The sequence below is a fragment of the Nannospalax galili genome, unplaced genomic scaffold (assembly GCF_000622305.1).
Source record: "Nannospalax galili isolate Female #2095 unplaced genomic scaffold, S.galili_v1.0 scaffold1328, whole genome shotgun sequence".
Lineage (NCBI taxonomy): Eukaryota > Metazoa > Chordata > Mammalia > Rodentia > Spalacidae > Nannospalax > Nannospalax galili.
Window position 1 is genome coordinate 463,565 of NW_008358795.1, and position 11,926 is coordinate 475,490.

The 11,926-nt window shown below is 48.3% G+C and overlaps 2 protein-coding genes across 3 annotated transcripts in view; both read left to right on the top strand.

The window, feature by feature from the left end:
• The first annotated feature begins 9,379 nt into the window (after positions 1-9,379).
• On the top strand, positions 9,380-11,194 carry Znrd2 (zinc ribbon domain containing 2). Of its 2 annotated transcripts, XM_008822187.2 has the most exons (4): positions 9,380-9,492; positions 9,583-9,734; positions 9,834-9,918; positions 10,808-11,194. In XM_008822187.2, exons 1-4 carry the CDS (start codon positions 9,396-9,398, stop codon positions 11,149-11,151), a joined length of 678 nt encoding a protein of 225 aa, XP_008820409.2. In that variant the 5' UTR covers positions 9,380-9,395; the 3' UTR covers positions 11,152-11,194. The 2 variants fall into 2 exon arrangements, with proteins under 2 accessions (XP_008820409.2, XP_008820408.1); XM_008822186.2 differs by having other exon boundaries at positions 9,433-9,734.
• Positions 11,195-11,395: 201 nt separating this feature from the next.
• Fam89b (family with sequence similarity 89 member B) overlaps positions 11,396-11,926 on the top strand; it is a 2,136-nt gene continuing 1,605 nt past the window's right edge. Inside the window, exons 1-2 of the mRNA XM_008822276.2 lie at positions 11,396-11,456; positions 11,663-11,858. Coding sequence (XP_008820498.2) covers positions 11,396-11,456; positions 11,663-11,858 — 257 coding nt within the window. The remainder of the gene's footprint in view (positions 11,457-11,662; positions 11,859-11,926) is intronic.

Sequence of the window (11,926 nt, forward strand, 5' to 3'; positions counted from 1 at the left end):
GGTCTTTTTGAGACATGGTCTCCCTGTAGCCCCAGCTGTCCTGGAACTCACTATGTAGACCAGGCTGGCCTTGAACTCACAGAAACCCGCCTGCCTCTGCCTCCGGAGTGCTGGGATTAAAGGCATGCGCCACCATGCCCAGATGCTTTCAGGTATTTTGATAGCTGTTGGAGTGGTAAGAATCAGTGTCAGTTCCTCTCAAAGGCTTCTAAATAGGAGAAAACAAATTGATCCATCATTTTAGAACAAAAGCTGGTTGTCTCCCTTAGCTACAGGTGGGCACTACAGTATTGGAGACAAACATTTGAAGTCTTACATTTGAGCAGCACTTTGTGGTTAGGAACAAAATCATCAATGAGAAATAATTGTGTAAGTAACTTTTTATATAGACTTAAGCCTAATGTCTGGGAAATGTAATCCCTTGAACTCTTAAAGAAATATACTGATGTGCCGGGAGTGGTGGCACACGCCTTTAGTCCCAGCACTCGGGAGGCAGAGGCAGGCTACATGATGAGTTCTAGGTCAGCCTGGGATGCGTCCAGGTACATCCTGGAACCAGGTCAAAAAATATGCCCAGTGGGGCTGGAGAGATGGCTAAGCAGTTAAGAGCACTGATTGCTCTTGCAGAAGACCTGGGGTTCAATTCTCAGCACCCACATGGTGTCTAACAACCATCTATAACTCCAATTCCCGAGGAATCTGACGTCCTCGTCTGACTCCATGGGCATTGTATGACACAGGTGCACTTACCTACATTCAAGCAATACACGCATACACATAAAACAGAAATAATAGGTGCTGGAGAGAAGGCTCAGCGATTAAGAACACTGTTTGTTCTTGTAGAAGACCCAGGTTCAAATCCCAGCACCCACATGGCAGCTAACAGCTGTCTGTAACTCCAGTCCCAGGGGTTCTGACAGCCTCTTCTGACCTCCCTGGGCATTGCACGACACGGGTACACTTACCTACATGGAGGCAATACACGCATACACATAAAAATAAATAAATTTTAGAAAAAAAATAAATATTTTCAAAATATTTTATTATTTTTTAATGTGTATGCGTGTATTGCCTACATGTAGATAAGTGCACCTGTGTCGTGCAATGCCCTCGGGACTGGAGTTACGGAGTTAGCTGCCATGTGGGTCCTGGGATTTGAACTCAGGTCTTCTGTAAGAAAAGCCAGTGTTCTTAACCACTGAGCCATCTTTCCAGCCCCATAAAATATTTTTTAAAAAATGCACATCTTTAATCCCAGCACTCGGGGCTACAGGGAGACCCTGGCTTTAAAAAAAATTACCAAGATACTTCTTAAGCTCTTAGCTCAATGCCTGACCCCAAGAAAACACACAATTGGGGCTGGAGAGAGGGCTCAGCGGTTAAGAACACTGTTCTTGCAGAAGTCCCGGGTTCGAATCCCAGCACCGACATGGCAGCTAACAACTGTCCGTATCTCCAGTTCCAGGGGATCCAACAGCCTCTTCTGTCCTCCGCCGGCATTGTACCACACGGGTGCACTTACCTACACGCAGGCAATACACGCATACATATAAAATAAAAACAATAAAATATTAAAAAGAAAAACACAATCAAGAGGGCTGGGATGTAGCTCTGTAGTAGAGCACTTGCTTAGCATGTGTGAGGCTCTGGGTTCCATCCTCCCCCCAACACTTAAAATGCTGAGTATGATTCTTCTTATTTCAGTACCATCCAGTCCTTTCCTGTTTAGCAGAAATGCCAGGTTAATCCATGTAGCAGTGAACAAGAAAAAGTGCCTATTAGTATAAAAATGCAAATGACACCGTTTTCAGAGCTACACAGATGTGCCATTGTCATGTGAACCTGGTCCTTGGAAACCAGTGGAAGGGGCTTATAGCAGAGCTATGTGTGACTATGCCATTGTGATACATAACTCAGCCTAGGGCCTAACTACTGCCTGACCCTCAGTGCTCCAAGGAGGGGCGGATGCTGGCGTGGCTTATGAACATAACTTATATCAGAAAGGAAGGGTCAGTAAGCCCAAACCCACTGCTTGCCAGGTAACTGGTCTATTCACTGTGGCCTCTACAAATGTGCTTTTATTTTTAAACTTTATTAAATGTATTTGTGTGTGCATGTATAATCTGCATGGTGCATGTGTGTCAGAGAACAACTTTCAGGAATCAGTTCTCTCCTTTTACCATATAGGTCCCAGGGATCAAGCTCAGGTTATCAGGCTCAGAGGCAAGCACCTTTACCCACTGAGCTATCTTGCTGACTCTGCAAATGGGTTTAAATTTTTAAAAATATTTTATTATTTTTATTTTATGTGTACGCGTGTATTGCCTGCATGGAGGTAAGTGCACCCGTGTCATGCAATGCCCGTGGAGGACAGAAGAGGCTGTTGGATCCCCTGGAACTGGAGTTACGGACAGTTGTTAGCTGCCATGTGGGTGCTGGAATTCGAACCTGGGTCTTCTGCAAGAACAACCAGTGTTCTTAACCTGTAAGCCATCTCTCCAGCCCCTAGGTTTAAAATTTTAAAATTATTATTGTGTCATGTGCATGATGTATAAGTACAAGCATGCACGTGGAGGTCACAGGAAAACTTTGTGGAGTTGGCTTTCTTCTTCAACCTTTATGTGGGTTCCAGGGATCAAACTCAGATAGTTAGGTTTGCATGGCAAGCGCTCTTACCCATTGAGACATCTCAACAGTCCCTGTGAATAGCTTTATCATCAAACTTTGGAGAACCTCTGTGCCCACTCTTTGTCAAGGGCCATGACATGTCTGAAATTCAGCTGTCACCTGAGAGTACACCAACCATTCTCCAATGGGGTCCCAGAGTAGCAAATTTATAAAGTATCAGACCTAACTAGAAAGTCAGGTGGGTGACTTTCTCAACTTCTGTCCCCATGACATCTCTGCTTGCCTGAAGATTAATCCAGGCAATCAGGCTGTGTTAGCAATTGCACATACTCTGCCTTGACCCACAAAGATGTATAGGGAAATTCTATCATCATTAACAGCATTGGTCAGTGAGTTGAGGCTGAACTTGATCCCTTGAACTTGATCCCTCCTGTTATTTCCCATCTCTCTGGAAGGCTACGTAGAATAGTAATCAATCACAGAACTATCTAGTGGAGGACAGCAGACCCAGAAATGGTTAAATTTAAAGAATTTATGACCATTTTAGGAGAAGTAGAGCAAGGGGCTTTCCTTAGTGAGGAAGGATCCAGAAGGAAGGGGTTAGGGAGGCAGCATTAATGTCCTCCTTCCCATATCCCTCAAGGTCTGAGGCATCCCTTCCTGGTTAACAAGGTTGTTATTCTCCCTCCTCTCTCACTAAACCAATGTATTCCTAGTTTTAGTTTTTCTCCCTTGAAACAGGGTCTGCCTGTAGCCCTAGATGGCCTGGAACTTACTATGTGGACTAGGCTGATGTCAAACTTGTAGTGATCCAGTTGCCTCTGCCTCCAGAGTGCTGGGATTACAGGTGTTCACCACCATACCCAGCTCAGGTATTTCCAGTAGTTAGAATTTTACCTTTTAGGGATGGAGAAATGGCTCAGCGGTTAAGAACACCAGCTTCTCTTGCAGAGGATCTGGCTCAATTCCCAGTACCTACATGATGACTGACAACTGTCCATAACTCCAGTTCCAGGGAACCCTGACACCTTCTTCTGACCTCTGCAGGCATTGCACAGCACGAGTGCACTTACATGCAGGCAATACACTCATGTACATAAAATAAAAATAATAAAAATATTTTTAAAACAAACTTCATCTTTTTTCCCAATTACCCCCTGCTCATAATTTTCATCTGAAGAATTAGGTGGGACAGAGAAGGACAAGGGACTTTTTATCAAGCTCCCTATTCTGCATGCAGGCCATGATTGAGGGACTCAGAGAGGTATACACAACCCAGCACGGCAGTTACATTCTGGTCCAGCAAGAGAGTTCTGGTGGCTTGGAGCACAATTAAGTTCAAATTCTCTAGGCCTTTTTTTAGACAGCGTCTTCACTATGTAACACTAGATAACCTGGAATCCACTATGTAGACCTGGCCTACCTCTGTCTATTGAATGCTAGGATTTAAGGCAAGTGCTACCATGCCTGGCACCAAAGCCCCCTTTGGATTCAGCTGCCACCTGGAAGTGCACCAACTACACCGGCCTGGGAAATTGTTAAGGGAAGGAAAGAAGTAGCATGTCAGGAAATGATGAGTATGGAGCCTGGAACTTTCAAAACTGATTCAGATGAATCTACACTCTCTCTCGGTGATCATTACAAAGGATGTGGACGAGAGAAGATGGTCTCAGGGGTAGAGAGATGGCTCAGTGGTTAAGAGCACTGGCTGCTCTTGCAGAAGAACTCATTCGGGTTTGAATCCCAGCACCCACATGGGATCTGATGCCTTCTTCTGCCTCCTCCAGGGGCATTGCACGACATGGGTGCACTTATATACATGCAGACAATACACTCATACATATAAAATAAAGTTTTTTTTAAAAGAGAGAGCCACCTGTTGATTAAACTGGGAAAATCACTCTGTCCAGAGGAGCTTCCATCCTTGGAGCCCCTCAGTTTCAAACACACTCCTGGCCTCTTCCTGGACCTATGACTACACTGTTTCTATTTTACAGCAGGCCTTCAGCTGCTCCCCTCCCCTTCTCGGGTTCCTTCACCGATGCTGGGGTAGGTCACTTTTGAATGTGACTTTCACAGGAAAGCAACCATAAGTGTCAGAAATGATGATTATTCAGGATACCTCAGTGATTTCAAAAGCCATAGATGAAACTCAGCTCTGCCTGGTCATCTTCTTGGATCTGCTGTTTTCAAGATTTTAAATATATATATATATATATATATATATATATATATATATATATATGAAACTTTAGCTTTCTCTGTATGTATGAACCCTGTCCAATCCCACAAAAGAAAGGGGTAGGGGGCAGGTGAGCTCATGTGAGAATGTCTCAAGTTGAATATTTGCCTTTTTTTTTTTTTATTTTGGTCTTTTTTGAGACAGGGTCTCCCTGTAGCCCCAGCTGTCCTGGAACTCACTATGTAGACCAGACTGGCCTCGAACTCACAGAGATCCACCTGCCTCTGCCTCCCGAGTGCTGGGATTAAAGGCGTGCGCCACCACGCCTGGCAGAATATTTGCCTTTTTATCTCTATTTGCTGTCCAGGATAGACCCCAACTTGAATCTTTGGCATTTAAGAAGACTTTCAGGTGCTCAAGAGCAATAAGGAATTTTGAAACTGTTCACAAAGAGCTATTTCTGATTCTCACTGAATTGTCTTTCGTACAAACCATCACTTTACTCTTTTCCCTCCACACTAATGCACTGGCCAGGTTGTTGGAATACATGTGGAGGGGAGGGCAGGCTTCTGGGGCCAGATATTCTCAGTCTTGATTGCCCTAAGAATTTTTCCAGCCAGGTCTGTGTTAGGCTTATGGTAGAGAATTTTAAAGTACACCAGCTCCTTAGTGACCTTCACACACATTCTTTGAGCTTTCTTGAACTAGCACTAATCCACTTTCTTCTCTGCCCATTGCCTCCCAGATATATGATGGAGCTATTTTTGTTAACCGTATTGCAACATGAATATTTATATGTTAGCCTCTTCAGTCTTAGCAAATTTCATTCCAAAAATGCCTAGTGTGATGCTTTGTGCTTTGCCCTTGTCATGGCAGTTGAATGTGCATTGAAATATTTTTCTATGATTAAAAAAAAAAAACCTCACAATAGGGCTGGGCATGGTGGCACACGCCTTTAATCCCAGCACTCAGGAGGCAGAGGCAGGTGGATCTCTCTGAGTTCAAGGCCAGCCTAGTCTACATAGTAAGTTCCAGGACAGCTGGGGCTACAGGGAGACCCTGTCTCAAAAAAAACCAAAAATTTATTTTATGTGTATGAAGTGTATTGCCTGCATGCATGTACGCGCACTTGTGTCATGCAATACCCATAGAGGTCAGAAGAGGGTGTTGGTTTACTTGGAATTGAAGTTACAGATTATTGTTAGCTGCCATGTGGGTGCCAGGAAAACCTGAGTTCTGTCCAAGAGCATCCAGTGCTCATAACTGTACCATCACTCCAGCCCCAATGCTTTTATTTTTAAAGATTTTTAATTATGTATATGTATGTGGGTATATGCACATGATTTCCATTGTCCATGGAGGTCAGAGGTATTGGAGTCCCTGGAACTGGAGTTATATGTGGTTGTGAGCCGCCTGATGTGGGTGCTGGGAACCAAACTCAGATCTTCTACAAGAGTAGTATGTGCTCTTACCCACTGAGCCATCTCTCCCCCACCTCAATATTTTTAAAGTTATAGGGACTTAGAGGTTTTTTTTTTATCATTTAATTAATATTTATGAGACAGAGTTTCCCAGTAGCCCCAGCTGGCCTGAACTCGCATGTAGACCAAGCTGGCCTTGAACTCACATTCAACTGCCTCTGCTTCCTGAGTGCTGGGATTAAAGGCCTGCACTACCATGCCTGGCTGGATTTTGAGGTTTTTTTTTTTTTTTTTTTTTTTGTATTTTGTCTAAAATGTCAAGAGCATCCTGGAAGGGACACTACGTAGACCAGGCTGGCCTTGAACTCACAAAGATCTACCTGCCTCTGCCTCCCAAGTGCTGGGATTAAAGGCGTGCGCCACCACGCCCAGCCTGATTTAGAGTTTTTAAGGCCTAATATATCCTCTGTCCTGGAGAACATTCTCTGTACACTTCAGAATAAAATGAATTCTGTTGTTGGGCCGGGCGTGGTGTCACTGTGTGGAGTGTCCTATAATGCGGGTGAGAATGCTGCTCGACTTGCATAGCCATGGCTTTTCTTTTAAAGGAGATCACCATGATTGATAGTGGACTTTTCCAGCCATATGATCTGAGTCTTCTTTTCATTTTACTTTTTTGAGACAGGGATCACTATATAACACTGGCTGGCCTGGAACTCACTTGCTATGTAGACCAGATTGGCCTCAAATTCACAGAGATCCACCTGCCTCTGCCTTCCAAGTGCTGTAAGGTATGTGCCATCCTGCCTGGCCTATAGAAAAACTTTAGTTAGGGCCAGTTAGATGGCTCAGCAGGTAAAAGTGCTTGCACCAAGTCTGACAACCTGAGTTGGATCCCGGGCACTCAAAGGTTGGAATTCTGGAGAGAACCTACACCTGCTAATTGACCTCTGACTTCCATACATGCACCATGGCCCTCTCAAACACCCCCTCAAATAAATAAATGTAATCAAAAAATTAAAAATTTTATTAATCAGCCAGGCATGGTGGCACACACCTTTAGTCCCAGCACTGGGGAGGCAGAGGCAGGCAGATCTCTGCATTCGAGGCCAGCCTGGTCTACATAGTGAGTTCCAGGCCAACTGGGGCTACTGGGAGACCCTGTCTCAAAAAGACAAAAAAAAAAAAATCTTATTAATCAAGGTGGGCATAGTGGTACATGCCTATAATTCCCAAACTCAGGAGGGTGAGGCAGGAAGATTGCAACATTAAAGACAGCTTGAGCAACCCAGCAAGTCCCTGTTTCAAAGCAAAAACAAAAATTAAAAAACACAAACCAAAAGAATACCTTTCACAACATCCTTCCTTCCTTGCCCAAATCGCTAATAACTGTGAAAGGTCTAAGATTTGATCCTTTTGTAACTGAGTTACTGAGACTCATGTAAGGTTAGGCAAGCGCCTTACCACTGAGCTATATCCCCAGCTCATAAAGTGTACTGAAAATCTATAACTGCCTGTGTCTTGTCTTTTTCTTTTTGGTTTTTAGAGACAGAATCTCACTATTTAGCCCAGGTGGTCCCAGAACTTGCTGTGCAGCCCAGGCTGACCTTGAACTGTCAACTCACCTGCCTTAGCCTCTCAAGGGCTGGGATTACAGACATGTGCTACCACACCCAGCTCTATCCTACTTTAAAAAAAAAAAAAAATTAGCCAGGCATGGTGGCCCACATAATCCCAGAACTCCTCTGAGCACTTGGCAGGTGGGATCTCTGTGAGAGTCTGGTCTACATAGTAAGCTCCGGGCCAGCTGGGGCTACAGGGAGACCCTGTCTCAAAAAAAAAATTTAAAAACTTAAATTATGTCTATATTATAGACTCAAAGCACCAAAGGCTGTGTGTCTAAGCACCCCTACCCCTAACTGACTTCTCTCAATCTAATGAAGGCAAAGATACATATGGAAAAGGAACACAGAAGAAGAAAAATAATCAGACCACTGTTCAGGCAGCACTAGTAATTTAATTTGCAACTGACCCAGTCACAAGTGTAAGCCACCCTCACCAGCTGGCATCACAGGGCAGGCTGGAACTGGACCTGTGCATACCCACGGTGCTTTTCTTTCTTTTTAAAATATTTTATTTTGGGGCTGGAGAAATGGCTCAGCGGTTAAGAGCACTGACTGCTCTTGCAGAGGACCTGGGTTCGATTCCCAGCACCCACATGGCGGCTATGAACCGTCATTAACTCCAGTTCCAGGGGAATCCGAAGCCCGCTTCTGACCTCCGTGGCATTGCATTACACGGGTGCACTCACATACATGCAGGCAATACACTCCTACACATAAAATAAAAATAATAAAACATTCTTTAAAAATTTTTAATTTTTTATTTTATGAGTGTATTGCCTGCATGTATGTGAATGCACCCGTGTCGTGCAATGACCGTGGAGGTCAGAAGAGGGGGTCGGCTGGAACTCGAGTTATGGACAGTTGTTAGCCGCCATGTGGATGCTGGGAACTGACCCCGGGTTCTCTGTGCTCTAACTGCTGAGCCATCTCTCCTGGTCAGCGCCCCCCTCCCCCCGTTTAAGACCAGCGTCTTACTGTGTAGCCCCAGTTGGCCTGCATCTCGCTACGTAGACCGGACTGGTCTCGAACCCACAAAGCCTTCGCCTGCCTCTGCCTTCTTGGTGCTGGGATCAAAGGCGTGGGTCACCAAGCCTGGCTCATGGCGCTCTGCAATCAGGAAGCTTTGCAGGGCTAAACCGACGAAATATTCCTTCTTAGGGGCAGGGTTTGCATCAGTTCCAATCCTTGGCGGAACGACTGCGATGCTCCCGGGGGCCGGCTGGGTCCCAAGCCAGAAAGAGGGTCCGCGCTCGGTCAAGCACCAGTTGTCATTTTGGCGTTGGTTGTGGTGAGGACGCCACGGTCTCGCCTGTCCCCGGGAATCGGGGATTAGGTTCGGATCTCTCAGGTCCACTCCTGAGACCCAAGCAGTGTTGCCATGGAGATGGCACTCCACTCTCTAAAGTTTCAAGGCCTGGGTTCCGACGGAGAGCCGCGCCTCTGAGATCCGGTCTAGCGCCCAGTGGCCACGCCCCACTCCGGGCAAAGTGAAGTCCGAGGCTTTCCGTATGCGTCACTTCCTCTCTCGCTTCCGCTCAAATGGAAAGGAACGCAGCCTCCGCGAAGGCGCACGCGGGTGGCGTCACTTCCGGCGGGCTCAGCTGCGAGCACGGCAACATGGCGCTGAACGGCTCTGGTGAGGGCTTGGGCTGCTCGGGCCGTGGTGCTGGGATGCGGGAGGCAGCCGTGTCGTCCGTGACGCCGCTCCCTGTGCGTCTTTCCCCAGAAGTCGATGATTTCTCCTGGGAGCCCCCGACCGAGGCCGAGACGAAGGTGCTGCAGGCGCGACGGGAGCGGCAGGATCGCATCTCCCGGCTAATGGGCGACTACCTGCTCCGCGGGTACCGCATGCTGGGCGACACGTGCGCCGACTGCGGGGTGAGGAGGACCGGGCCACACGGGACTTCCCCCGCGCGCCCCCCTGCGCCGCCCGCCGCCCCGGGCTCACCCGTGTTCCGTGTACTCTCTGGTTCCCAGACGATCCTCCTGCAGGATAAACAGCGGAAAATCTACTGCGTGGCTTGTCAGGAGCTCGACTCCGACGTGGATAAAGATAATCCGGGTGAGCGGCCGAGTGTGCACGGTCGGGAAAGTACCGTAGTGATAGTGGCCCAATCTGGGAGGTAACAGTGGAGTGCGCGGCGGGATTCAGGTACTTCTCGTTTCAGTAAGAACTCTAAGCATCAGTCGTTCCCGACCCGTGAAGAGAGTTTAAATTAAATCAGGCGCGCGTACACACACACACACAGAGGCTATGCAACCCAGGGCCTCCCTCACACATGCCAGGCAAGCGCTCTACCCCTGAGGTACATATCCTAGTGCTCAGGCAAGGTCTGTTTGTTTGTTTGTTTATTTATTTTATTTATGTGTCTTTTTGAGACAGGGTCTCCCTGTAGCCCCAGCTGGCCTGGAACTCACTATGTAGACCAGGCTGGCCTTGAACCCACAGACATCCACTTGCTTCTGCCTCTTGACTCCTGGGATTAAAGGCTTGGGCCACTACGCCTGGCCTTATTTTTATTTTTACGTGTACGGGTGTGTTGCCTGCATTATGTAAGTGCACCCGCATCATACAGTGCTGGAGGAGATCAGAAGAGTGCATCGGGTTCCTCCTGGAACTGGAGTTAGGGACGGTTGTCAGCTGCCATGTGGGTGCTGGGAATCGACCCGGATCCTCTGCAAGAGAAGTCAGTGCTCTTAAGGGCTGAACCATCTCTCTAGCCCTCAGGCAGAATTAATGGGTACACGGAGTAGGGCATAACTGTCAGGCAGCTGGTGCTGAAGTGTAAACCCAGTGGTCTGGTGCTTGCCTAGCATGTGCATGGGTAAAGACCAGGGAATGGATGCATTGCCTTACAGGGAGAAAGATACACGCATAGAAAAAGTAAGTGGCTCAGGGCAGAGATGGACCAGGCACCCTGACTGTTCCACCTGTTTTTTTTTTCTTTTAGCTCTGAATGCGCAGGCTGCCCTCTCTCAAGCTCGGGAACACCAGCTTGCCTCTGGCACAGAGCTCCCCTCGGCCCCTCGGCCTACACCTCAGCCCCCAGTACCGCGCCCAGAGCACTGTGAGGGAGCTGCAGCTGGGCTCAAGGCAGTCCAGGCACCACCCCCTCCGGCTGCACCTCCAAATGCAGATGTGGTGGCTTGCACGCAGACAGCCCTCCTGCAGAAGCTAACTTGGGCTTCAGCTGAGCTGGGCTCTAGCAGCTCTTTGGAGACTAGTATCCAGCTGTGTGGCCTCATCCGGGCCTGTGCTGAGGCCCTGGGCAGCCTAAAGCAGCTGCAACATTGAGACCTTCCATCCCCTGACCCTCGGAGAAAAGCCCTCTAGAAAAGCAGCTGTTGGTCTGTGTGGTTTGTTCATTCTTGGCTGAGTGTGCATGCGAGTCCCAGCCCTGCTCACCTTTCCATGGTCTGTTCTACCCGCTAGATGTTTTTGTAATCAGGATGAGGGGTGACTGGTAGAACAAGAGGGTTGGGGCCACTAGCTTGTCTCTGGCCCCGTACCTCTCCCACCGGAATGTGAGTTCCCTCGGATGGCTTCCCTCCCCTTCCTTGAGCGCTCTGATCCTGTATTCCACCATAAGTCCACTCCAGGTACTAGAGACTTCGTTGCACTTTAAAGAACCAGGCACATCGGTCCAACAAGAGCCTGGGGCACAGACTTGCCCCAGTATCCTGCTCCCACTTTCAGGTCCTTTTCCTTGGGGGTGGGGGTGGGCTGATAACTGTAGAACAATTGTATAGGGGTGAGGCCGCAGGGAAGGGTGCCTGACCCCGTCGGTCTCGCCCCGCCTTTTCAGTTCTTCGGTGGGTTCCTCTGCATCCTTTGCTGGCCGCAGCCATCGCCTCCTTAAGGGAGGCCCCGCCCATGCGCAGGGGGTGGAGCATAGGCGGGGTCCGAGGAGTCTGGGAAGGAACAAAGCGCGGCCTGCGGGCGGCGGCTGAGCTCGGCGGCCGGGCCGCAGGTGCGGGGCCTGAGGGCGCCCGGACTGGGACGTTGGAGCAGGGCAGGCCGCGCCGACCCAGCCATGAACGGGCTGCCCTCGGCCGAGGCGCCGGGCGGC

Bases quoted from the DNA above. Each gene is read 5' to 3' on its own strand.
- Znrd2 (XM_008822186.2), top strand. From the start codon at position 9,474: ATGGCGCTGAACGGCTCTGGTGAGGGCTTGGGCTGCTCGGGCCGTGGT. The intron at 9,735-9,833 runs GTGAGGAGGACC...TCTGGTTCCCAG, and splicing joins ACACGTGCGCCGACTGCGGG to ACGATCCTCCTGCAGGATAA. The intron at 9,919-10,807 runs GTGAGCGGCCGA...TTTTTCTTTTAG, and splicing joins CGTGGATAAAGATAATCCGG to CTCTGAATGCGCAGGCTGCC.